The sequence below is a fragment of the Alexandromys fortis genome, unplaced genomic scaffold (genome assembly GCF_014885135.2).
Source record: "Alexandromys fortis isolate MF-2015 unplaced genomic scaffold, M_Fortis_MF-2015_v1.1 scaffold_148, whole genome shotgun sequence".
NCBI classification, from domain to species: domain Eukaryota; kingdom Metazoa; phylum Chordata; class Mammalia; order Rodentia; family Cricetidae; genus Alexandromys; species Alexandromys fortis.
In genome coordinates, this window is record NW_026068019.1 from 749,596 (window position 1) to 776,876 (window position 27,281).

At 44.7% G+C, this 27,281-nt stretch overlaps 1 protein-coding gene and 1 long non-coding RNA gene across 2 annotated transcripts in view; one reads left to right on the forward strand and one right to left on the reverse strand.

The window, feature by feature from the left end:
* Alk (ALK receptor tyrosine kinase) overlaps positions 1-27,281 on the reverse strand; it is a 723,384-nt gene that overhangs the window by 503,885 nt on the left and 192,218 nt on the right. Inside the window, exon 2 of the mRNA XM_050162985.1 lies at positions 7,136-7,252. Within this exon, the coding sequence (XP_050018942.1) occupies positions 7,136-7,252 (117 nt within the window). The remainder of the gene's footprint in view (positions 1-7,135; positions 7,253-27,281) is intronic.
* Positions 7,409-14,722, forward strand: LOC126514230 (uncharacterized). The gene is made up of 4 exons (XR_007595530.1): positions 7,409-7,574; positions 8,251-8,354; positions 8,783-8,926; positions 14,259-14,722. It is a non-coding gene; the product is annotated as an uncharacterized lncRNA (long non-coding RNA).

A 27,281-nucleotide genomic window follows, 5' to 3' on the forward strand; every position in this document is an offset into this window, starting at 1 on the left:
CAGCTTGCAATTCCTATGAATATCTCACCGATGAAATTATTCTAGTCACCTTTCTAAATGGGCTGGGTAAAGTCCTACACAGGAGAGGTCTCTCCTGGTGTGTGCGTTTGCATCTGAGGTCGTTCCTGACAAAATATTTCATTTTAAGAGGGATGCCTCTCACGTCCATCAGTCACTTTTCTGCATATGCCTTGGGCACTTCCCTTTCTAGGTTGGTTAGACATTTTCTCTATACAACAGCTCAGGGGTCTCAAAGCTGTCAAAACAAAACTCTGCACCTCGCTCATGGCTGCTGAATGTAATTCTTGCAGGTTGAGGAGAGGGGAAAAGACTTCCCAACTCTCCACTGGCCATTTCCTCCTAGATATCCTGAAGTTATTCCAAATGTAACTTCTCCGACATGGATCTAGACACCTGCCCCCTCCCTCTTGATGCCTTGGTTGCCCCCTCTTATCGCTAAATGCTGCTTTTCTTTCTTTAGCTAGTGGTATCTCCATCTGCTCAGTCATTCAAGTGGATGCTCAAGAAAAGGGATCTTTGTTACGACCCCAATGTCCATCAGTCTTAGTCTCTGCACTACTGCTGTGAAGAGACACCATGACCAAAGCATTTAATTGGGACTTGATTATAGTTTCAGAGGTTTAGTTCATAATCATCATGGTGGGAAGCATGGCAGTATGCCAATAGGTGCTGGAACAGTAACTGAGAGCCATATCATGATCTGGAGGCAGAGAGACGCTGGGCTTGGCATGGGCTTTTGAAACTTCAAAGCCCACCCTCAGTGACATACTTTCTCCAAGAAGGCCACATCTCTTAATCTTCCTAATCCTATCAAATAGTGCCATTCCCTGGTGACTAAGTATTCAAATATAGGAGTCTCTGGGAACGATTCTTATTCAAACCACCACAGCCTCCAAAGCCTTGCTTTCACGGGGAGGCTCAGGTCTAAGCCCTGAGAGCACTCAGAAGCAACCGTGTTCTGCTGACCTTGCTGGCCCCTCCCAGTTCATCTACACTCTGCATCACAAAGCTGAACCTGGTCTTGCCTTTGTCTTTACGTCTGTGTTCTCCTTACCCAGAATGCCCTCACCAGTGGTCCCTTCAGTGTTCATGAAGTCCAAGGCCTAGAGCTTAGTTGTCCCTATCTCTACAAGGTCTCCCTCCCTGAGTCCTCTCGGAACTGGTTCTTCTACCTCTGTGCCCCAGGGTGGCTTGAGACATGCCTCCACAGCTGCACTTATCAGAACAGGCAGGCTCCCTTTTCCTCCAGAGTCCCTTGAAGAAAGGAAAAGGATCCCATTTGACCTTATCAGTGACATTTAGAACATAACCTGGTGCGCAGTGGGTGTTCAATGACGAATGCTCCCACTAATTCCCTGTGTTGCTGGAAACACAGCAAGTGGTGGGGAATGACCTAGGCCATATAAAGATGCAACAATAACCAAGGAAAAGTGCAAGGTTGGAATGAGTAGTAGGGTCCCAGGGTGACAGCTAGAAACCATGCTACAGGACACAGAATATGTGACAAACCGAGATCAGTTAGCCATGGAGAGTCATCCTCATTCCCTCCCTCTCCTCGTCTCTTCTTTCTTCTCTGTCTGTGACAAGTATTTTCCGTGGATTTCTCCGGGCCTGCTTTTCTCATATGTATGCTAGTTGGTCAATCATTCTCTGCTCTTCTATTCAGACAGTTTTCCCTTCTTGCCTCTCCTTTGCTCAAAGCGCCTTTACATAAAATGTTCATTCATATTTATTCACCGGCTCCATGCATCTTCATTTTAAAGGCATATGACTAAGAGGAGCATTTTAAACATACTTCTTCTAAGCCAGCTGCTTTCTATTGAATTTTTGTGGGTTGATTTCATTGGCTCCCAGCCGGTCATGGCCTTGAGGTGACAGATGGTCCGTGTTCTTGGGTCTTGTATGACTGCTGGCATTATTGTTCCCTCTGGGACTCGGCGTTTTTGGTGAATGCATCCAGAGGTCTTTTTCTTGCCATCTTGCAGATAAGAATACAGATGTATGAGCTAGGAAATAACTTGATTTCTCAGCTCAGTGGAACAGAGCTGGGAGACGAACACAAAAGGATCTCCTGGACAGGGCAGAAGAGTCACGAAGGAAACTTTCAGCCATGACAATGGCTCATGGGGGAGGCTGGGGACTGCCTTTCAGTGACGCCAGGCTCCTGAAGGCCGGAATGGCTGATTGTGGGCAGTCATATTAAATATGTAATTCCAGAAATGTGATCAAACTGACTTCCTGCTCGAGTGCTGAAGTCATTCCCACAGGGGAACTGGAGAGTCCTTCTGTTTCCCACTTCTGATTCTGTGTTAGGTTAATTTTTTTTTGAGTGATAGATTTAATTGACCCAGTCTTTTCAATCGAAGAAATTGATACATTAACAAGTCAGATGGTGGTGGTAGCAGGGAAAGTAATTAAAAAGTCTAATTTTTCTCTCCAAAAGCACCAGTCCCTAAATTAGATCGGTCCCTCTGGTCCCAAAAGAAGACAAAGTTTCAATAGAAATTTATTCAAAGGCCAACAATGTCTTCTTATGCTCAGGTGTCAGGAGGAATATTTCACTTAGTGAGACTGTTGTGAGTTTGGTGGGGGTGGAGGACGTATGATGGCTTGAACTTTATTCTTAGGGATGACTTAACAAAGACCAACTGGACTCCTTAAAATAAGAAAATGTTATTCTCTCATGGATCTGGGGCCAGATCTTTGAAATCAAGCACCAATCAGGCCCATGTTGCCTTTAAAGGTCTGGAGGAGGCACCAATCCATACCTTTCTTTTAGCTTGTATTCCTGCCAGCATCCTTGGTCTTCATTGGCATCCAAAGCATGGCTGCAGTCTCTGAATTCTCAGTCACAGGATATTCGCCTGGTGGATATCTGTGTCTGCGGTTTCTCTACTTATAAGTCCAGAAGCCACATGACATCTGGGCACAGCGAATCCCTGTGTCATCGTTTAAACTTGATTACAGCTGCAAAGATACTGTGCCAAACAAAGTCTCATTCACAGGTACTGGGGCCTTAGGACTTGAACATCTTTTGGGGTAACACAATAGGACCCATAATAAGGACCACAGTCTAAAATGGAAAAGTAAGTAAGTATATAAGATTGTTTATAGCACCAAGTGACACAACCCACATGCTTCCTGGGAGGTGAACTGCCTAGCCTGCCAGGAATGGTTTCAATTCCGAGACATCAAATGTTTGTTCTACAGATAGCCAAGGTTTTAGACATCATCCGAATCATTCAGCTCCAACGCTGGGTCATTCAGGAAGAGCGCTCTGTGGCCCAATTTGAAACAGCTTTGTGATGTGTCAGAACACACAGCATGGGATGAGAGAATCTGAGGTTTTTGAGTTTGCCCCTCTGTAGCTTAAGAGCCCTACGAATAAACTCCTTCCGCTTTCCATTGACATTTCTGTAAACCTGGAAAATAGAATAATTTCCTACCGCTGTAATTTCATAATGACATTTAAATGAGAAAAATGCATGAGAGAAGATTTTGTAAAGTACCATAGTTTTGAAAAACAACAAATGAAAATACCCTTTGTCTCGGTCACCTGGGGAAGAATCTTCAGGCGTTCTGTTTGAAATATTGATCCGGGGGCTGGGGTATAGCTCAGCCAGTAGTGTGTTTTGCTCCACAAGTATGAGAACCAGATCAAAATGCCAGCATGATAGCCCATACATAGAATCCCTCGCCGCTGGGGAGGCGGTGACAGGGGGATTACTGGGACCCAGGGGTTAGCCAGTCTAGTCTATCTGGGGAGCTCCAGACCAATGAGAGAGCCTGTCTCAAAAGATGTAGACAGTGTTCCTAAGTATGACAACCAAGGTTGGCCTCTGACATTCACATACATGCACTTGCACACACGTGAACACACTGGTGCATACAAACACGCATACAAATGGTAATAAAATAAAATACCTCATTGATTCCTTGTCTCCAGAGTGGGCAAACAAGAGAGTTAAAGTTAGGAAGAGCACCATCTGTCTCTGTGACTCTAGAACCCAAGGTGATCAGCCTTCCTTATGCAAGCCCGACTGTATTCTTAGAGCATCCTGGGGGCCCTGATGAAGGACATTTGTAGCTGAGTTCCAACTCAGAGGCTAATCCCTCAGCCAAGCCCATAACTACTAAGTCCACAGACCTAAGAGCCAATGATAAAAGGAAAGACGGGGAGGAAAAATCTGTCTTCATATGTCCTCCCTGTTTCCAAGCCTTTGGAGAGGAATGTGGAGCTCTCAGCTCCCCATGATAAAATTAGCGGGCTATCGTCATTCAAGACAGAGGCCAGAGAGAGCTGGAATCTGATACTGAGTGCCACTGAAGAGAATATATTTTATACAACATAAAAGGCCCCGATGTAAATTAGAAGAAATATTGGAAGCCTTCAAAAAGGTAGGTCAAACTTTTTCCTCAAGCAGATAATTACAGGCAGGGGGTGAGTAAATCTTATTAGCCTCTTTCTACCTCGTCTCTTCCCATAAAACACCGGCAGGAAGAAAGCCACTCTCCACTCAGGGTGGACAGCTTGCCTGAGAGAGGACTGGCTTGTCGCTGTCAATCACATCACTCGCGGGTGGCTTGTTGATGCTGCTCTCACTGCCCCCACCTGTCCACCAGGATGCGGCTTAAGCCAGACAATGGAACGTGAAGTTCCTCAGTACGTTGACCAAGACTCCATGATATCTCTCAATCTGAAGAGCTACCCCTTCAGGCAGCAATTTTCCAGTCAAATTTCTCTGCCCATGTTTGAGGACTTAAAATTAATGAAGTTGTTAACATTTCTTAAAATGTCTTTCCTGGCAGATGAAAGGTATGGATTTATCACCCACGAGCCTGCTGGCCTTTTTGATTCATAGACATGTAGGCTGAACCCCCACAAAACACCCTTGGGAGCTAGCAGTCTGGCCCTAGGTCTGCCATTAGCTTTCTCTGTGACAGGTCTCAGGGTGAATCTTCAATGTCACTCGCTGGCAAAGGGATTAGCTGCCCACAGAATTATTTATCTGGCCTATTAACTCTGAGAGGTCAGGGACCAGTCTTCTGGACTTTCGAGTTTGCATCAGCTCCAGCATCCGGCATGGGGCTAGCCACACAGCTATGGAGACAGAAGTGAAAGTCTTGATGGAGGTCATGCAGTCTCCCTGAGTCCCACAGAATTAAATCCGGCCAAAAGATAGAAAGGATCGGAAAGCATCACTATAGTTCATCAAGGAGCCACCAATGCTTCTCCCATGAAGCAGCACTAGTAATGGCGCTGATGGTGACACCTTGCTCCAGCATTTGGACACTGACTGACTTATGGTTTGAATCTACTCAACAAAGAAGGGAAATCATCACGTTCTGGGCCATGAGGACAGTTTGAAAGAGATCTTAAGAAACACCTTGATGTATATTTTGCCACAGTAGTCTCAGCCTTTCAATGTACTGACCAGGAAGGCGGGGCTCCGAGATTGGAAGTGGGTTTACCAAGTGCAAGTGGTAGCTAATTGGATCCTCATAAGCCCCCATGGCTTTCTCCCTCTTTCAGTGGCCTCCATAGGGAACCAATAGTTGCTTTCTATGACACGCATGAGCTAGACTTTTAGACATTCTAAACTTCATTAAAATTTTCCTATAGAGACAGTGAATGAGTCTGAGCGGGAACTCTGAATGTTATCTGAAGACCAGTTATACTATATATCTGGTGACCTTGGTGACAGCACCAACCACACAAAGGACCAGCTTTCAATTACTTACATAGACTTGGTCTTATCATAGGATGGCATTCGTGTGTGCATCTGGTTTAAATAAAATCAAGAAGCAACCCGTCTGCGGAATCTCCCAAAGAACCATCAAGTCTTCCCTCCCCGTAGGGATACTTAGGAGTGGCAAGCTGCATCTCAGCTCAGAGTAGAATCCCAAACTGCCCACGGGGGTTTTATGCATTTCTTTCTTTCAATTTGAAATGAAAGGTGCCATTAATAAAAGCCAAGACTAACTGTGTAATAGCGGAGGGGGGGAATGGCAGGCTTCTGACTGGAGGGTTTCTACAGGGGGTGGAACATCTCTGTTAGGCGTGCTTTAAATAGGTTAGGCCCAAGGGCAGAGACTAAGAAGCAGGAATAGGTAAATATGCCCAGAAGGGCATCTAGAACTCAGCGCTGTACTGGGTTCATAAATACTTAATTGAATTAGGTCTGATGAGAGAATTCTGTATCAGGAAGCCTTCTGCATCCATTCATCATACATAAATTAGCCTTTAGCAGTATCTTCCAGAGAAAGAATAAAATGGGGGCATAAACATATTACCTGACCTTGAGGGGCTTATACCAAGAGAGCTGAAGAAATGAAGGTGCTCCCCGCAAAAGTCACAATTCTCCTCTAACCCTGATGTTTCAATGACAGAGCCCCAGCTACGGCAGGCTTTCATGCTGGAGCTCTGAGAATGAGTCAACCTCCTGAGGGCTCACAGTACAACAGCTCACAGAAGGAGTTGGTGACCTCTTGGGAGAAGAAGACTATAAGCAAGGAATTCCAGCTTTGTGGTTAGAGCGCCCACTGTGAAGATTAGTTCCTGCATCTGTAAACACTGGAACTGGACCCGTTCTCTTGACCTCTGAGGCTGTTGCACAATCAAGTGAGCAGAGATAATGTCAAATAACCTGTCTGAGAACAGAAGTTAGCCAGATATGATGGAGTCACTGAAGGGACCCTGGAAGACCTGTGCCCCTCCTAATCACAATCCCCTCTTAGGAAATCGTGGTCTATAGGGATGCTAAAGTCAGAACTTTAAATCCAAAAGCTACAATCAGATATAAATAAATGTTCCATCGAAGGAATGGTGAAGGGATATCAGGACTCCATGTACCAGGAAGGCTTGGAGGATGGAATATGGGAACCACAAAGCCCTTGCCTTCCTCCAGGACTCACAAGCAATATAAACATCTTAGTTGAATGGTCTGATGGTATTCTTGAGCATCCTTGAGGGACAGAGGGTACAGTGGATGTGATCTGCTATAGGAGACTGAGGGACTCCTGAATCACTAACGATCACAAATGGAATCTCAGACTTTCTGTGACCAAACAATAGTGATCGTGTATCACAGACAACCGTCAAACATGCACTTACCGTATCGGCTGCGATGGGACAGAAAAGGAAAGGAGTCTTTCATTGTCCAGGTCAGATTCCACACAAAGTTATCAGGAGGAGAAGGCATTCCTGGGCGTGACTCCACAGAACTGTGACCTGGACACAAAAACAAAGGAGAGAACACTGACCCTTGTGCTTAGGACGGGTCTTCGAGTTGTCGTTCGATAACGGTTCAAACAGAAGTCCATCATAGGCTTCCATGACACTCAGCAGAGGGATGAACCAAAGAGGACCAATCAGGGCACAAACAGACTGAGCTGACTGTGGCACTGTGATGTGCATTTTCTGTCAAGCGGAGCCATATCTGAGGAGCCTGAATGTTGTGGGAAGTCCATGCTAAGGCTCTCTGGAAGATGAACTAGAAACCAGGCAGCTTAATGGCTCAGTCTAATAGCTCTATCCGAAATCTGTTCTGCTGGTAAGAATTCGTGCAACTTTATAGGGAACTTCAATTTATCTCTTTCAAATACTGCCTCCATCCCCACACTCAGGCTTGCAACTTCATCTGATGTTGTTTGCTTGGGTTATTGCCTTATCAATGAGAGGGTTGAAATTGCACTCAGAAGTTACGAGTGCTTGACAATTATGCTATTTTCAGGGAGGGGAGAAAAAAACGCTGCATGATGGGTTTCTCATATCCAAGAGGCCAGGGAGCCACAGAGGACGAATGTTTCTGATTTGCATGAGTGAAAAAAGGGGTTGAGAGAAAAGAGCAAAGTGGCATTAGTTCTTTATTTAACAGAACCTCAAGTGGGTTTTGTGGCGAAAAGTCATTAGAATCTATCTACAAAGCAAATGAGCAGACCACATGCTCATACACCGTTCTTCCCTGAAAATCCCCAAATCCATCACTATTTCCTAATGTTTTATGGTGGGCAAAGCTTTTCGTGTTAAAGGAGGAAGGGTTGGAGAATTAGTTGTTCAGTGGATAGATGTGTGGTGAGGCTGGGGGAGGGAAGAGGGGAAGGTGGGAGCTGGGGCTTCTGCGGTTTTCCGCGGTGCAAATCCTGCTCTGTCCTTTAGTCCTGTTACATGACAGTCACAGCACAGTGACGTTTCGAGCTGGACATCACCCTCTGCATTTTTTTTTTTAGGCACAACAACTGAGAACGAAAGGGGCAAGTGAGGGAATCCAGACCAGAGCACAGACCAGACTCTGCCCTGAGTTAGCTGACCTGCAGCTCCAGTCAGCTATAATGTAAGCCACCCACAGGGCCTGATAAAGGGGAGGAGTCAGCAATGGGAGGAGGAACCAAAGCCCTTCCCCAGTTTCTGCCTGGCAGCCTCTTAGGCACCTTCTGGAGCGGTGGTAATTCAGGACTGCAGACTGTCTTCAAAACAAGGCAGCAGGAACAAAAACTCAGGCTGGGAAGATTGCTCAGTCAATAGTGTGCCGGCCACATGTAATGGTTTGAAAGCGGCGTCCCTCCTCTCCTTTCCTTTCAGAATCGACCCTATGTCACACACTTTGAAAAGCTCTGGCCTGGATGCCCATAGCTGTCTTCTGTTGTTACATCCTCCATTCTTTCTCTGGGAGCTTCGGAAAAGCTGACCACGGGGCCACATACTCCTCAAACTCTAACTGGTACCTTCTAAGAAAAAATGAACTCTCTCCCTGTCCCACAGAGCTGCCATGGAAGCACCAACTCCTGAGTGCCCAGGGAAGAGATCTTTCCTCTCCTCTCACATCTGGTCGACAGAAATTCGAAGTGAATTGGGAGCTACCTCGTCCTCCAGCATTTCTGTGAAATGGCCCAGAGGAAGTGCATGGTAAGGGCACCGGAGTTATGCAAGTGAGCTATAGGGAGAAGCTATCTCATCCAAGGGGACTCAAGGCTACATGAGTTCTCTTAGGGTTAGACAGCTTAAAAATCAATAATATGACTATAAGTGATAGCATACTCTATAATGCCAGCACTTGGGATGCTGAGGCAGGAGGATTATCAAGTTGGATCCAGAATAGGTGTATAGGAAGACTGTCTCCAATATTAACATTAATCAAGCTATAATATAGCTCATTCAATAAAGTACTTGATAGGCAAGCCTAAGGACCTGAGTTCAGATCCCACTATCCCAAAAAAGCAGGCAAATATGGTGGCATATGCATGGTTTTCTTTTGGGTTTGGTTGGGTTCTGTTTTGTTTTGTTTTGAGACAGGGTTTTGCTATGCAGCCCTGGCTAGACTGGAACTTGCCATGTAGACCAGGCTAACTTTATACTTATAGAAATCTATCTGCCTCTGCCTCCTCTCTGCTGGGATTTAAGGCATAAACTGCCACACCCGGACAGTGGCACATGTTTATAGACCTGTCCCCAGAGAGAGAGAGAGAGAGAGAGAGAGAGAGAGAGAGAGAGAGAGAGAGAGAGAGAGAGACAGATGACTCCCAGGGGCTTCACCTACTCAGCAAGTCACAGACTAGTGAGAGAGATCCCATTTTAGAAAACAAGGTGGGCAGCTACTGAGGAATACCGAGCTTGTCTCTGGCCTCTACATGCATTTACAGTTCTTACATATGTATCCATACACATATGAATCTTCACACATAGAGGCACACACGCACACACATGCATGCATGCACACACACATTCATTATCTCTATTACTACCAAGCATGGCCACAGTGTGATGGGCCTGGGAAGATGATGACAACCAAGTCTCTGCAGTGAATGAGTGTAGACAAAAAGTGCCAACTCCGTACTGAGCCATCAGCTTCGCCCAAACTTGAAGCAATCCCAAAGCAACACCAAGACTGAGCCTCAGCAATGTTTGCCAATGATGTCGTTTTTCATAACCTTTCTGTTTGGGAATGGTATTTACTTCTTCCTGGATGAGAAGAATCAAGGGGGTGGGATAGAGTTTAGGAAGCACTCAGGACTCTCTGAGAGGGCACAGAATGGCAAATGACTTTTTGCTTGGAAGAGGTCCAGTTAATATATTCAGGTTGTTGTTGTTTTTTTTTTTTTTTAAAAAAAAAAAAACTATCTGAAAGCATTGAAAAGGAAAGTCCCTGAGGGCTGAGTCATGACCCATAAGGAGACAAGAAGATCACTGTGGCTTATCTCCTCAGATAGCACTTTACTCATTGTTAGAGTCCACCAAGAATGATAACAAATTGGCATCCTCAGAGTTGGGGACTGGAAAGAAAGCAGGATGTTTTATACCAACTTTACAGGAACTCCTAGAACTGTGGGCTCATGGGAGCCTCTAGAAGGTCCCTAGTGGAGGTGAGCATAATGATTAGCCAGGTGAAGCTGGTGGAATAGCTAATGAGAGAAGAGGCAAAAGGACAACCTGATGCCTGAGAATGTGAGTGCCGAGGAGAACACAGCCTACACCAATGAAGTTGCCTACCAAAATTGATTGGATGCATTGGGACAAGAGCAATGTTAATCTTAGTTAATCGAATATGCATCACTTTAGAATACGTAGACTAAAGAACCCTCACTGAAGAGTGCAGGGCTAAGGGCATGATGGCTTCCTTCAGAGGTCCCACCCCTTCCTGTCTTCACTCCTTTTGGGAAGAGAGCTCTTGAGCACAAAGAAAAACTGTGCCATGAGAAGCCAGCCATGTAATTAAGAGAAGGGAGGGGGTGTTAATCCCAAAAATGCAAGGAGAAAGACCACTGAACCAAATGAATTAAAGCAAGCAATTAATAAAAGCAAGCTTTTTAAAGTTTGTGTACACAGGCTGCCTCCCCCTAAGACAGGGTTCAAGAGGGCAGGGAGTTTCAAATGGGGGATCTGGCAGGCAAATTGGGGGGGGGTAGCTACAGGAGCAGCAGAACAAGGTAGTCATAACCTTTTGAAACAAAGGCAGAGTTTCAAGGTAGTTATAAGAACTTTTGAAACCCGGGCAAGGTTGCTGTTCCCTGGAACAGGCAGTACGGAACCATTTGTAGTGAAGGTTACAGGTGGGCATGGCCCAATCCTTGAGAAACAGAGGTTTAATCATAAACAGGAATGAATCTGGTTTGTCTAGTTGTGAAGATGTGATTTAAGCTACTGGCTAAAACAGGACGAGTCTTGGACTCTGGGGGATAAAGAGCGAAAAAGGAAAGAGGGAGAAGGGTGGGCAGGAGTCGAGCTTCTGGGTGTCCAAGTGAGCCTCTGCTGGCCTAAGGAGACAAAGGGAGAAAACACCCCTGGACTGGGGAATTATAGACTGAATCCTGTAAGGTTTTTTCCATCTCTAATGATTTCCCAAGCCCTCTTTCAGCTCTATATGGAACTGAGATGGAGTGAAGACCCCAAGCTCTCGACACTGCTCTCTTTTGCCGTTGTATCACCCACCCCCTGCCGTCCTCAGCTCAGATTCACGGTCCATCTCTTTGTCGCATTCCTGTGCCCACTGTCTGAATGAGTTTGCCTCTTGCTTCTTCACAGCTGTTCTGAAGTAGCTGCGTGTGGTACTGAGGAGGGAAAGAGGAATGCACAATGAAGCTGATAAATCTCACTTAAGTATACCACCAGGATTGCCCAGGACTGCTCAGAAACCCCACTATAGTCCCTGACCAACCCAAACCACTCTAACACAGTTATTTGCACGTTAGCTTTTCAGAGCCCCCCTTTCCCTCCTGTCTTCAGCTAACAGCCTTGCTCTGTAGTAGCTCACTGAGGAAGCAGAAGTCTAGGTACTCACGACCAGGAACCAGAACCTGGGTGTACTTCCATCACTCCTATCTGAAGGATGCGCACGGTTTATCCTCTTCAGTAGTATTGGCCCCTGCTTGGAGGTGCTCACCTTATCCCTGAGAAGTCTGCTGTTGCAATGGATATCCCTGGCTCCTGCATCTGTGATTTACCCCCTTTACAAAATACCAAGCTGATCTCAGCCACAGAAAGCATGAACCGTCTTTAGGAAACAAAACAACTCCCTTGACCCCCACACTCCGCTTCAGTCACTAACATCATGACTCTGCAGCTAAATCTCTTGAGAAGTTGGTCTCCACAGTCTTCCTTCCACCTTCCCTAAAATGTAGTAAAAAGCACAATTGTGTTGCTTCTCCAAGTCAAGGTCACTGTCAACCCCAGTCTTGGTCTTACAGACCCTCTGTGCAATGTTTGACCCAACTGACGCCTCCTTGCTTCTTGGACTTCTCACATCATGGTAGCCACAGAGCCCTTGGGTGCCTCCTACATGGTGGTAGGGGCCACTCATCCTGTTTGCCAGATGTCCCAGACTGAACAGGAAGAAAAGTCTCCAGGTCCTGACAGCCCTTGCCTGGGAAATACTGTAGCTAAACGTTGTACTGTGTTACAGTGAGTGGCCCTGGCCAATGGACAAGGACCAATGACAAAGAAGTTCAAGGCATCCACGACCTACTGAGGAGTCTTTGATGACCAACAGACAGACTGGTTTTTAAAGAAACCCACATTCATTCATGTTTATATTAATTAAACACTTGGATATTTTTTTTCCTTAGAGAACCACTTAGAGAATTTCTCTTTGCCTGGTGTGTAAATATGCTCAACTGTAAAGAAAAAAATCTGTGGGATATTTGTGTTCCCTTTTGAGATTCATATCTCCAGGTCCAAACACTCATCTAAAAACAGAATATATTCTCATCCACGCCAGTTCTGCACTTTCTTACCTGATAAGTGTTTTGGACATAACATGGGTTAGCCCAAAATCTTGACACCTTTTACCTAAAACTGATTTCAGAAGTTAATACTCACACTCGCTCCGCTGCTTAGGGCAAAAGGTGAGAAGCAGCCTCACACCTCCTGTCAGTTCACCCCCAAATTGTGATGGCTCTCCTGGAACTGTATGCTCTCTTGTCTTTCTCCCCATCACCTCTCAGCCTGACTACTGCTGTCTGTGGAAACCCAGCGGGTCTCCCTGCAACCCGTCCTTCCCACATCAGTTAGATTGACAATTCACCCCTGGAAGTTTCCTTCTGTAGCCTTGCTTCAAAGGACTCCATCTGATCTGACCCCTCCTTCATGCTCTGATTACATTTCTCACCATTTTCCCTTCCCCATGAGCTCAGTCTTAGAGGAGTCCTCGCTGTTCCTCAAACTCATCAAGGGCACTCTTATCCCAGAGCTCCGCATGGGTCATATCTCACCTCACCTCAGAGATCTGCGGCCACCCCTTCCCTTTCCCTCTGTCCAGGCGACTACCCACGTATCTCCTTAGACAGCACTCACTATACAGCATCCTCTCTATTCTCCCCCGTCTTCTATTATTTCCTCCACACATACATCATGTATATTGATTTGCTTATTGCATACTTCTAGAACTACACACTATTATTACCAGACATGGTACATAATAGACACTCAACAAATACTTGTCAAATGAATGAAAGAAAGGCCCTGGAGAATATCGGTAATTTTGGAACTTATTAGCTATTTAATTTCAGGCTGGGACATACTTGGAGGAGTATCAACTTTCTGAAAATGATGATAAGAATATGCATAAATCATGCTCTAAGATCTCCCGGGGTTTTGTAAGGGCCAAATGAGCCAAGACGTGAGTGTGCTGTACTGTTTAAATGCCAGCCATGCCATTCTGAGAGTACATGTGCATGCCCACATGTGCTCCACCACATGTACTTGTGTGTCTGGAGGCCAGCAATACTAAAGGCATCTTCTGTTGTTCTCCACATTATTATGTGAGACAGAGACTCTTCAATGAACCATAAATTCACAAATTTGCTGGGCTATTTGGCTAGTGGGTCTCTGTGCCCACAAAGCTGGCGTTACAGGGATACTTGGCTTTCTCATGGGTTAAAGCAAGTGTCTGAGCTCAGGTAGCTCTTGTTTCAACTGAACCATCAATGTGGGATTCCCCTCTGTATGCTATTAATATGTTTTATTGCCATTGGTTAATAAAGAAGCTGCTTTTGGCCAATGGCTTAACGGAATATAGTCAGGCTGGAAAAGATATATAGAGAGAGTAGGCAGAGTCAGAGAGATGCCATGGAGCCCCTGGAGGGGACAGATGCCTGGGAAGCTTTCCGGTAAACCATGAGCCTCTTGGTAAAATATAAAATAATAGGAATGGGCTAATTTAAGATATAAGAGCTAGCTAGCAATACTCCTAAGTGATTGGTCAAACAGTGCTTTAATTAATACAGTTTCTGTATGATTATTTCAGGTCTGGGCAGCTGGGAACGAACATGCAGCCTCCGTCTACAAACCATCTCCCCAGTTCTCTCCATCTTCATGTCTTCTGCTTCTGTCTCCATTGGAGAAATAAGATGAATGTGAATCCTGGTCCCTTTCCAATTCCAAGAAGACCTTGTATTGATAAACATGTCTAAAAATCAAAGTGCTTGCCCAGGGCATTCTTCTGTTATTCAGTTGCTAACTGTGGACTTGGCCGACTGTCAGCTGCCTTGAATACCCAAATTTTGGCCAGTAGGTGATGTCTGTATTTCAGATCTTCATTTTCGTGTGGCATGTCCACTAATCTAAGCTAATGTACATCATCTAGTGGGTTTATCACCTCTGTGTCAACAGAAGAAATAACAAGCTATGCATGTGTGCCAGTTATTTGTGTGATTGCCCTAGGTTCACTATGAGCCATGTTTTACAAATTTCCATCAATAAACTGTAACAAAGCACCTGTATTTGAAGCCCTCCTTGGAGTTCTCCTGCCATCCTTGTACGCGTTTTACTTATTTATTTTCCTTCCAACAACAAAACAATCACGGACAGCTTGCTGGTTATTCCCCCTCATTTGAAAACACACGTAATAATGCATTATTTTACAATGATTTTGTGTCACACAGGGCAAAGCCTAATGTGGCCAAATAAATAGCCATCCAGATTTCAAACAGTAGTAAGCAGGCAGAGTTCTACAGGGAAAGAAAGCAGAGGGCAGGCCTCGTGTGGGCACCGGCAGCTAGAGGAAATGGTTCGGGTATTCATGGAGCTCGGCCCACACCTGTTCACCCGGAGGAACATTCTTGGTGAAGTCACCTGACTGTAAGTGTCACCAGTGATGATGGGGTTTTGCAACAGGCAGTGAATTCAGTCTAAAATGCAAAGATGTGATTTTCAGAGGAAGGAAAAGAAGGGGTTAGCAGATGTACTCTTTATCCTGAAGACTCAGACTTCCCTACACCTTTTCTGGGCTGGAAATGAGGGGGTTGGACTCGCTGCTTGCTAAAGACCCCTCTGGTGCATGCATATCTGGCTTTCTATACTCTGCTTTCACGTTTTTCCTCCAGCTGGCTCATTCAGAGAGGAGCGATTAAAGTCAGGGGTGGAATCTGAAAGGAAGGAAGCAGCCCCCACTCCGGTTCACCTTTCTCTAAGTTCCACTCCCATCCTGCCAGAAACATGGATGCTCTTTCTTCGGAGCTCAAGTCCTGAAGCAGAAATGAGTCTCGTAATTTTCTCTCGGACCATTGAAAGTCAGCTCCAACACATGTTTCTTGCTTTTCCCCCGTCCCCAGAGATCCTGTTTATAACTCTGGAGTTCACTCACTGGTGAAACGTATCCATCTGCCCCGGGAAAATAGACACTCCTTGAAAAGGTTTGGCATTAAAGAACGCCACAAACACAAAGAAAATCACAACGCAGCTCCTGCTCTCAGAGAGTTAATTGTCAAAATTAACTACTGCCGAAAGATAGCTAGTGATACACCAGAAAAGAAATCCTGTACATAGCGTATTAATCTATAAAGGCATGGCAAAGACTTTATACACACATGGCCGAAGCCTGGAAATCTGAAGCCTGACACCATGTTTGACCTTCATGGTGGCTTGTATGAGAATGACAGCTCCTCAGCTCATGTATTTGAATGTTTTGTCCCTTCCCAATTGGTAGAACTGTTTGGGAAGGATTAGGAGGTGTGACCCTGGAGCAGGTGCAGCACTACCTCCTTCTTGTAGATCGGATGTAAGCTCTCAGATTCTGCTCCAGAGACCTGTCTGCTTGCCTGCTACCAGGCTGCTCGGCATGATGGTCGTGGACTGTCACCCTCTTGAACAATGAGCCCCAATAAAGGTATTCCTTTATAAATTGCCTTGGTCCTGGTGTCTTGTTACAGCAATAGACAACCTTTTCATTGTTCACATTCTGTGACACTGTTATTAGTCTCTAAGCTTTTCCCCAATCTAATACATGCATAAAATAGCTTTACCCAACTCACTAATCCAAGAGAGCGACGGAGAGTGTGTCACTTTCTAGGTGACCTGATTCATAACGCATGCCTCCTGTTCCTACTTACACCCACAACCCAAGAGCCTCCATTAGCAGGGTACCATGACTGCCCGTTCTGGGTCTGCTTCCACGGCTTGCTCTATGAAATTCACTCCATGCGATCTCAAACCTATTTTCTCCCCCCCCCAAAATATGTTGGCTAGAATAATAATCAAAAGAAAGACTTTGAACTGCCACGAGGCCTTTCATCTTGTGATCTCAGAGAGCTTTACCAGGCACTAAATAACTAATGTGCCGAAAGTGACACAAAGATGGGGCAGCCTGCAAAATCAAGTCCGTCAACAAAAGGCCTTTCTCGTTTGGAGCAAGGGAGTAGTTATGGGGATAATCACCCACTGCGAGTCCAGCCGTCTCCAGGGATGTTGGACAAGAGGCTATTAACCACTCAAGAACAATCGACTCTTCTCTTGACCTGTTTTGAGCTCGGAAGTGACAGTAACCAGGGCAACCACTGAGATCATGTAGCAAACTCTGGGGGGGAGGGCATCGGCCACACTTGGGAAGGGATCTCCAGCATGGAAAAGTGGAGAGTAACCACTTGCGCATTTGCCATGGCATGCCCTCCAGAGTCAGCCATTCTATGATCCTCACAACGACCCTGTTGGTTAACCTCTTTTGTAGAGCTGTAGGGATTAAGGCTCAGAGAGCACAAGGATCCTACGCAAGGTCAGTGTATGACTGCTCTGACTGCTGTGACTGACAGGAGAAACTTTAGGAAATAGGGTTTAGTTTGGCTCCTAAGGGTCCATTCAGGTAGGAAGGCACAGGGGCAGGCCCATGAGGGGACTAGTCACAGTATCCAAATCCAGTCCAGTTAATGGTGAAGACTCATCATCACAGTCTTATAGCATTTGGGTAGAACACCTAACTGCCATCCTTGGACTTGTAGGCCAGCCAGGAATACCACTCGGCAACACAAACCCCTTGAGGCGGTGATGTCCTTGGAGAACTGGGACATTGAATTCAATACCACTGAAGGAGATGGATCAGATCACAGAGGCTTCCAGCATTCTCGTAAATGAAGACAGAGTCCTTTGGGGCAGCCAGGAAGGTGACCCAGAAATACACACCTTCAGTCATGACAGTTTAGCCTTAAGCCTCCATAGCCTGAGGCTCACGCAACACTGTTTCCATGGCAACTACCATAAGGTCTATGCCCCTGGGACCTTCAGATGGAGCATTGATTGGTCTAGGTGAAGAACGGGCACAGAAAAATGTCTAAGAACTTCAAGTCCTTTCTGTACCTCTTCAGGTATTGAGCACTTATCTCAGTTCAGGAAAAAGACTGCTCGAGAGGCCACAATCTAGAGATGGGAAGCAGAGCTGTCACAGAGGAGTGTGCTAGGTGGAACCCAGATCTGGGAGCAAGGCTGCTCCCACACGACCTTGTGAAAGCTGCTTAACTTTTCGGAAGCTTTGTCTCTCTGCATTTATACAGAACTCACTGTGATTTCCCATGCAAACTTTACAGATGCTCTGAGAATTAATGAGACAGTACACACAAAGCCCTCGGGCTCTTTTGAACAAAAGTACACCAGAAATCCTTGTGCTGGTACTAAGGGGCATTGTCAGGATGATACATTTTAAAATAGTCTTCACCTGTTATCGCTAAAATAAACTTGGCTTGGATTAAAACAGATAGGCCAACAGCCTAATTTGCTCTGCCCTTCTCTGATGCTACATCACCCTTCTGTTTCCATTCATCTTGTCCTGGGAACAGCCGTGGCCACTGGTACCCTTGACCCTTATTGCAGAGCTTCTGAGTGAGAGCTGGGAGGGATCTTAATGGTGATTTGTCTATGTCTTCCCATCATGTGGACAAGGAAGCTGGAACACGGGGAGGGACAAGTTTACCCAAGGTCACCTCACCAGGGCAGCATCAGAAAGCCACTCTCTCTCCTCTGCTTCTCCATTTTGTGCCTCCCTAACCATGGAAGTGTGAAGGAAACAGGCAGGGAAAGGAACCGGTGTGGTTTGAAGCTTTAAAACCATAGATTCAACGTGTTCCACAATGCTCTGGAGTGAAAAATTAAAAAACAAAACAAACAAACAAAAAACCAAAACTTAACAAAAAAAATCAATACTCTGTGTGTGCGTGTGTGTGTGTGTGTGTGTGTGCGTGTGTGTGTGTGTGTGTTGTTGGAACATGCTGTGCCCATACCAGGCCCCTGTGAAGAGTCTTATAATGATTGGAATCTTATTTTTCCCATCTTCCAAAGAGGGAACTGAGGCTCAAAGAGACTAACTAACATGCCTAAGGCCTGGAAACCAAACACACACAAGCTAAGATTTATTCATTCAATTACCGATCCTGAACATCTTCCGGGTATCTAGCTCTGTTCTTGGAAGCTAAGCTACCTCGGCAAGCAGAAGTTTACTTTAGACCACCCTTGTCTCAGTTGATCTTCTATTGCTGTGAGAAAACGGCCTGACAAAGGCAACATAAAGGAGAATGGGTTTAGTTTGCCTAGTAGTTCCTGGGCACAGTCAGTTGGTCATGCTGTGGAAGTCACAGAGAGAAACAGGAGTCTGGGGGGGGGGGCGGCACTGTGCCCACAGTCAGGGAATAGATTAAGAAGGCTGAGAAGACACCCGAGAAGCTGATGCCTGAGATGAAGCCCAATGTGGATGACCAGAGGGAACTAGTTCGACAGAAAAGGTTCCTGTTGGAGGCTGCAGAAGGCTGGGGTCTTTTCAAACCCACGTCTCTCTCGGTCCATAACTTTAATTCTATTCCTTATGGTGTCATAACACTGCCCAGCCCAGAACCCTTTGGGGGTCATGTCAACTGCCCTGAATTAAACATAGCAGAAAGATATTGACCAGGACATGGATGCCTGTACCATCCTCTTGAGAATGACAGGCCAGTCAGGAAAGGCAGCACTTGGCAAGACTCATGTGTCTTTTCAGCCACACTTCTGAGTGTTCTGTTTGGAACTATCACCAAGTTTTTTACAGGGAGGACACCTGGAACTCATGGACCAGACCGCTGTCTTGCACTTGGCTTTGAAACCTGAATTTCCCTTTAGAAAAGCAAAGGGTTGAAAGGATCCCTGGAACTCGCAGCCACCTAGCATCAAACAAACCCTGAGCGTGGATCTGCAGTCTTTCCTCAACACAGTGTGGGCTGAGGGTGTCAGAGCCTGGCTAGTCTATTTCCCTTTGAGGAGTGGGAAGCTAGGCAAGGAGGGCGTCACAAAAGGATGAGAAGGGGAGCCGAGAAGGTGAAGGCTGCGAAGGTGGGTGAGCGGACTAGCATTAGGGAATTTTCACTGTTTGGAACTTACAGAGAGAAAGTCATTCACAGCCCTCCTGTAAAAAAAGAAAAAAAAAAAGGAAGCCATAAAATACCTTGGGGAAAACATGAAAGTCACACTGCCACCATACAGATGAGCACCCTGGAATTAGCTGCCAGAGCAATGTCTGAAGAGAGGAAATTCAATGGCCCACATTGCGGCCTCCTCCCTTTTCCCTCCTGGCTCCCACCCCAGTCCAACACGCCTGGCTCTGAAAGTAGAGGCAGTAATTTGAAGCCAGCAAGTGTGAAGGAATGTCGGAACAGTTATTTGCCTTCATGCAGTACTTCTTGAGTGCATCTTTTAGAAATGTAATTTAAAATACACTTTCAGATTTGCTATAGAAAGTTAAAAAAAAAACAGGAAGGTCCAAAGAAGAAAATAAATATCATCCCGTCTCCAGCATCCGGGGAGCTCGGCGTTAATATTTTACAATATATTTCTCTCAACTTGGTTTTTCACTTGCTAACAATGCAGCGTCTGGCTGAGGAGTGTGGAGAGAAGTTCTTCTCCAACTGTTAGGCCTGTCGACAAGGCTGAGAAGTCACCCTCTATGACCACCTAGGGGCCAGCAGCAGCCAGCTAACACCCCAGTTCAAATGCTGAAGCCATGAAAATCTAGTCTCCTCAGCCTCAGGCAAGAGCCTGACTTTAAAGGTTTGGAGACAGCAGAGCCAGCCCTCAGCAGGAAGGGCATTTGAATGTGTATGCAGGAGGAAGCAGATGCCTGGCAGTATGGTGTGCCGCTCCAGGACGAGTGGGCAGAGGAGTCAGCACCTCTGCTCTGATGGGTAGAGGTTTCTTAAGATAAAGGCTAGGAAAAGTGTTGTGCTGATCCTTGAGCCTAAATGGTAGGCACAGCACATTGATTTCATGACTTGGAAGAGATGCAATAGCAAAAGAATAGAACTCCATCTCTCTCTCCTTAAAAAACAACCAGTGAGGAAGAACTGGAGGTGGAGTCTTATGTCAAAGGCCAGTTTCAAACTCCTCAAACGTACAGAGTTCTGAAAAACCCTTCACTCAAGCCTCTGTTCCTCATAGGAAGTTTACAAGACAAGACAATGCATTCCAAACCAAAGAAGTAGAAGAAAAACATCACAGAAGTTAGGTCAGCTCTTTCCAGCCCTTTTTAGATTCATTCACAAAAACAATAATGGGCTCACCGAGGTAGACAGAAGAGGATGCCCATAAGGAAAGCAACTGACCCAAGGACTTTCAGCACTCCTGGTCTGGCCAGCCCAGTCTTTTTGAGTACCAGGGACTTAATACATCAGAGTTCTTGTACACCCGATGTCAGCTGAAGCTCAGGTATGGAACACTGTGAGGGACGAGGCACTCTAGACCAAGTGACAGAGCCACCATAAACAGAGAGAACTGATAGTATCTCACCCCTCTTCATCCTTTCCAAGAACGTCTGCAAACAGTTATGAGGATGCTGGTCCACAGAGCACTCTTAGGGCTTATCCCGTGGACCATCATAAATGGGAAGAGTGGAGGTGCCCCCCGTTGCTTGTTGGACACCAAATAGGTGACAGAGTGGGTAGGGTTTTTGAAGTGGGATCTGATGGGAACTTAGAAAGTTCTGGTCATGCATTTATAATTTCTGAGAAGCTTCTTCAAAGAAAGTGGCTAAAAGGAGGCTCCTTGTCTATGCTGAGAAGTTCAGAAAAGAATTCCATGGGATGGTTGCTAAATGGACCAAAGTAATGATTACAAATGACCGTGTGCACTTCGGTACATAGCCTCTTTTGTCATCCCATGACTGTCTTATCTGAGGTCCCATCAGGATGAGGACCTCTTTATGACTAATGACCTGCGCTGACTGAGATGCCTGGGCTCCCTCCCTTCCCCCTCCCAACATGGTAGCAGGGTGAGCCTTTTAAGATTAGAGCATGAATTTGGTGGTTTGAATGAAAATGGCCTCCACAGATTCACAGGGAGGGAATGGCACTATTAGGAGGTATGGCCTTGTTGAAGGAAGAATGTCCTAGAGGCAGGCTTTGGGGTTTCAGAAGCTCAAGCCAGGCCTAGGGTCATTCTCTCTTTCCGCTGCCTGCAGATCTGGATTAGAACTCTTGGCTCCTTCTCCAGCACCATGTTTGCCTGTGTGCCACCATGCTTCCCACCATGAGGATAAGGAACTAAAGCGCTGATCTGTAAGCCACTCCAATTAAATGTTTTCCTTTATAAGAGTTGCTGTGGTCATGGTGTCTCTTCACAGCACTAGAAACCCTAACGAAGACAATAAACTTTGAGAAACTGCTTTCGGTAGTGACTCCAGGAGTCGCTTCTCAGATAATGGACTCTTTGTCTGCAAGTAGCACTCTATTTCTCTGAGACCTCTCAGGTCTTGCTGTCACTGAGGAGTCTTGACGGCAGCAGGCACCACGGCTGCTGAGACCAGGTATAAAAGAAGCTAGCCCTTGAGACTGCTGAATAAATGATTATATTAGATCTAGGTAGGTCACAGTCACAGAAGGTATATGTGATATTAAAAGTCTGAATGGAAAATGAAAATATTTCCTGAAATCCCCTTAATAACTCTAGATGCAAACCCAAGATTTCCATATTTTTTTTCCAGGATAATAGCAGTCTAGTCCAAGAGAAGCAGCAAGGACCATGCAGTAAAAGTATTTGGAGCAGGTGATTGAAATATCAGCTAATTGGACAATACTGGTTCTGCTGGGGGGCAGTTTCTGTGCACAAAATGCCTTTTAGATTCCTAGGGGGGGTTGCTGCCACCGTCCTGCAGAGCTGTTATAGGAAAGTTAAATCACTTCCCTACTCATTGCTTATAATCTGCAGCAGGATCAGAGGAGGGGCCTCCCTTGGCTGGTCGACATACACATGGGGTAACCCTGGGTATCTGCGCAGGATGCATTCAGAGACTTCTGGAATCCCCACCTTCCCGAATCCTGACATAGCATAAAATACATTATCCTCACCTGAATAAAATACATTATCACAATAGGCAGAAAACAACAAATCACGGAACCATCTACGTGGCTCACAGCCATACCCCACCTAATAGTGTGGCGTTTTCCAAGTCCTATCTCAACACAAAATGACAATCTACTACATTTCATGTAATTTAGTTCGCTCCCAAATAGTCAAACCGCAACTGTTAAGGCTGCCACTGCTGAGAACCTGCTATAGCTAGACTATGCATAGGGACTAACGCCAGATCCAGAATCTGCTTTTCCACCTCTATTGAGGTCACACACTCTGAAACAGGCAGCGGAAGGCAAGAACTGCTGTGCACTTCAGACTTTCATCCCTGGCTCCCTTACTGTCCACACAGGGAGGGCTGTGCACTATTATGGCTAGGTCAGTGACAATCACCTCTATATTAACTCCAACTCCTTTGAAGTGGAAAAAATTGAGAAAGGCATACTCATGGATTGCTCATTGCTAGAATGCTAAGGACTTAATATTTGTGTTTCCCCATCTAAATTCAGAGGCTGAAATTAATTCCTATCCATATGGTTCTATTAAGAAGTGGGGGGGGGGCTTTAGGAGATGGGGCACTTAGTGGAGATCTATTAAATAATTTGTGTACAAGCAATATGTACAAGTAGACCTATTTAATAATATATGTGCAGATGTCATATACAAGTAGAGATCTCTCATATGCTCCATCAGATGAGGGCATAACAAGAAGGTCCTACCAGTGAACTAGGAAATGGGCTCTCACCAGGCATAAAATCTACCAATGCCTAAATCCTAGACTTCTCACCATCCAAAATTATTAGAAAGAAATTTGAGTTGTTCCTAAAATACCTGGCCTCTGGTATTTTATAGCAGCCAATACAGACTAATCTATGGGAACCCTAAAGATGAAGACATTGAATTCTTGACCTTCAAGAATAGATGCAAGCACAGTGGATATGGAGCAGAAAAACCACTAGAATGTGCAGTTGCAGGAGGTCCTTCTGCCTGTGTGTGTTGCTTTTTCTGGTTAATGAATAAAGAAACTGCCTTGGCCTGTTGATAGGGCAGCACTTAGGAAGGCAGAGAAGATGGGCTGAATGCTGGGAGGAAGAAGGGCGAAGTGCTATAGACATCATGGAGCTGCTGGAGACAGACATGCAGGAACTTTTGCCGGGAAGCCACTGTCATGTGGCGACACACAGATTATTAGAAATGGGTTAGATTAAGATGTAAGAGTTAGCCAATAAGAAGTTAGAGCTAATGGGCCAAGCAGTATTTTAATTAATACAGTTTCTGTGTGGCTATTTTGGTTCTGGGTGGCCAGGACGAACAAGTGGCCCTTCCTCCTACATGCAGTGCCTTCCAGGAAGGACAGGAGGAAGCTAAGAGGTGAGAAAAAGGGAATGTGCTTGCAGAGCAGGCAGGCAGGCCAGACACTAGAGAAAGCCACACAGTGGTCTAGTGAGGTCTCACTCTGCAAGACAGCCCTGAGGAAGAGGACACCACTTTCCTGATAAGCCACACAGGAATTACAGACAGGAATTATAGGGAGGACATCTACTAGGGTCAACCACATGGGGGGGGGTCCCAGATTAACTATCTAAACTTAGGGTTGACTTCATGACCTCAGAAACCAGGCTGATCTCAACTCAATCCAGAGCCCTACCAGTTATCTCTATAACCCAGGGTCATCTATATAACTTCCCTGAGCTTTGCTAGCCTTGCTAATGTAGAAACAGTAATACAGCCAATCTGCTCTGCTCATCTTGATGATGTCATTAGAAAGTGATTAAGAACGACTTAGCGCAATGCCTTCTATAGAGTAGATATTCAGTAGTGTAGTCCGTATTTTCACAATTTATCATTATTACTATGGCAAGTGAAGGAAGCTTTGGACATAATCAAGGCTTGGTTGCTAAGTAGTCTGAGTTCTCAAATTCCAATTGTGATGTGATTTCTAGGAGGGAAACATTTATCCTACAGGTAGTATATGGAAATCTGGAATCCAGATACACATGGAGATGCACGGGTCCCTTGGGCTATGTTAAGCAATCACTGGAAAGGTTGGCAGGCTATTCCAGAAAAGGATGCAATGGAAGCTTGGGCCTATTAGTCTGTGGCCTTCAGGTCATTGCACACCATCGGCTGGTATCAGAGGGGCCAACAGCAGACATTCTCAACTGGAGTTGTGATGTCCACAAAGGAAGGAGAATGGCAGGTAGACTGTCAGGTCATCCAAGAGCCCACAAGGCATGAGCAGATTGCCAAAGAGAGAACTGGGTCAAGGAAAAAACAATCCAGGGACCCTGTTAGGAGACGAGAGAGCAAGCAAGGGAACGAGGACATAGAACCAAGCAGGCCCATGTCAGCCTCTTTCTACACAAACCCAAGATTCACTGACTCGGTGCCTCAGCCTAGATAGGAGATTCTGCAGAAGACTCCATCACTCACAGAAATCTTGGGCAGTCCTGGAGATGGTTTGCTGCACCAGAGGTAGAAGAATGGCCAATGGTTTTAGAATTTCAGAATTCGAAAAGAGTTTCAGGAATGAAAGACTCATAGTTTAACAATGCTTCCCAGCAAAATTCTTAAATGGATAATTAACCCGATAGCATGGAAGCTTGAGAAACATACAGAGGCCACAGGGAAATAAAAGCAAGTTCAATAGAACAAGACCAATAACAACTCATCATCTCTCTTATTTCTTATTTTCTCCCCCTGCACTGCCCCCATGTCCCTCACACACACAGACCTATGAACAAATAGAAATGTTGGGCAAAAGTTTGACTCTAAAAGCAGTCCCCAGACCATAAATAAAAACACCAAGATACTACTTCCCATTTATGTGATTATAAAAAGAAATTTACTTTAAATAAATGTAAATTTGAAACATATTTTTAATAAATATGCTTGACAATAATGAGGAGCAGGGAGCCTGATCATTTCCCACATTTCCAGAGAAACATAATTATTATTTTACTATTAATAGTTAACAGCAAGGGCTTGCCATATACAAATTTGCATATCTGTAGATCATTTTACTTAACTGTCACAATAATCTTTTGAGAACTTTATTTTGCATCTGAAAAAAATTAAGGTAGTTTAAAGAGGTAGAAATGACCCGAAAATTATGATGTTCATGTGTCTTTTGGGATAGACAAATGAGCATGGCCCAAGAGAAGGTAACAAGAGGCAAGAAAGCCTCAAAGGTGATCCTGAGCTGTCTGTTTAGAATAACAGCATTGCACTGTTCTGGAGATTCAGATTGCATTTTCTGGCAATAGGTAAAGAGCCTTGAGGGTTCTCACATCTATGACTCTGATTCTCTCCTAAGAAAACATTCTAAAGATGGACACATATTTGTGAGCAATTATAGTTTTCAATGCTTTTAAATAATGCTTCTTGGTTGGAAACAAAACCTAACTGTAAGTAGAGTGTTTAAGAAACAATAGTAGAAGTAGTTATTAAGCACTTATTATAAACTATGTTTACAGTGAAGATTTACTTGGATTATCTCATGCAATGCTTGTAGAACCTATATGGGCTAAAACGATATTTATCCCTATTTGCATTTAAGAAAACTGAGTCACGGAAAAGTTGAGTACCTTGTCCGAGACAGACGCCAGCCAACAGCAGCATCAGAATTAGAGTCCATAAGGCTTTCCTGTGGAGCTTTCACTATTAATCATCATATTTTATATATTTAATTCATTTCCATAATGGCATATTATAGAGCCATTAGAGATAATGTTTCCAAAGACATTTTGATCACATAGAGAAATGTTTACATTATATGCTTGGGAAACTGCATATGTACTCTGATCTCAGTTTTGCGAAAAATATACAAGGAAAATGCCTGGAAGGAAACACACCAATTAACAATAATTGTCTTTGAATGGTCTGGTTATGAGTCATTTATTTTCTTCTTTATACTTTCCTGATTTTTCTAATTTACTAAAATAAGCATGTGTCAATTTTTGAAAAAATAAGATCTCGGGGGGAAATATAAGTCATGTCCATGCTAAATTAGCTTTATTTTCATTTTGACAGTGTATTTTAAAATTTGACAATGTCACTACCACTTAGAGCATAAAGAAGTAAAAACAAAGGAAGAAGTTTAGCAAAAACTCTTGAATTGTTTGTTAATGGGATAGTGCTTCCTGTGTTGGATAAGTAGAAGAAGACGAAGTCATAACCTGAAGACAATTGGTGGTTTGTACACTCTTGAATTTCCCCTCCTGTCACCCAGCAACTAATACAGTACCTTACGTCATGTTAACTTTTGGCAAATACTGTACAATGATTAAGCTTATCTTGCTTGATAGCTTCTTTTTCAAACTGACAAGACATGGAAGAAATGCTGAAATAGTGGGAATAATACTCCAAAGAGAAGAGTCAATGTTTGTTATTATCCAAGCAATATAGAGTATGAAATTTCATTCTTACTAACATTCCTAAAGTGTCAATATGTTATATTTCAAAAGTCTCAAAAAGAGGAACATGGGATGTACTCACTCATATTTGGTTTCTAGCCATAAATAAAGGACATTGAGCCTATAATTCGGGTTCTTAGAGAAGCTAAATAAGAAGGAGAACCCAAAGAAAATCATATAGGCATCCTCCTGAATATTAACCTTCATCAGGCGATGAAAGGAGACAGAGACAGAGACCCACAATGGAGCACCGGACTGAAATCTCAAGGTCCAAATCAGAAGCA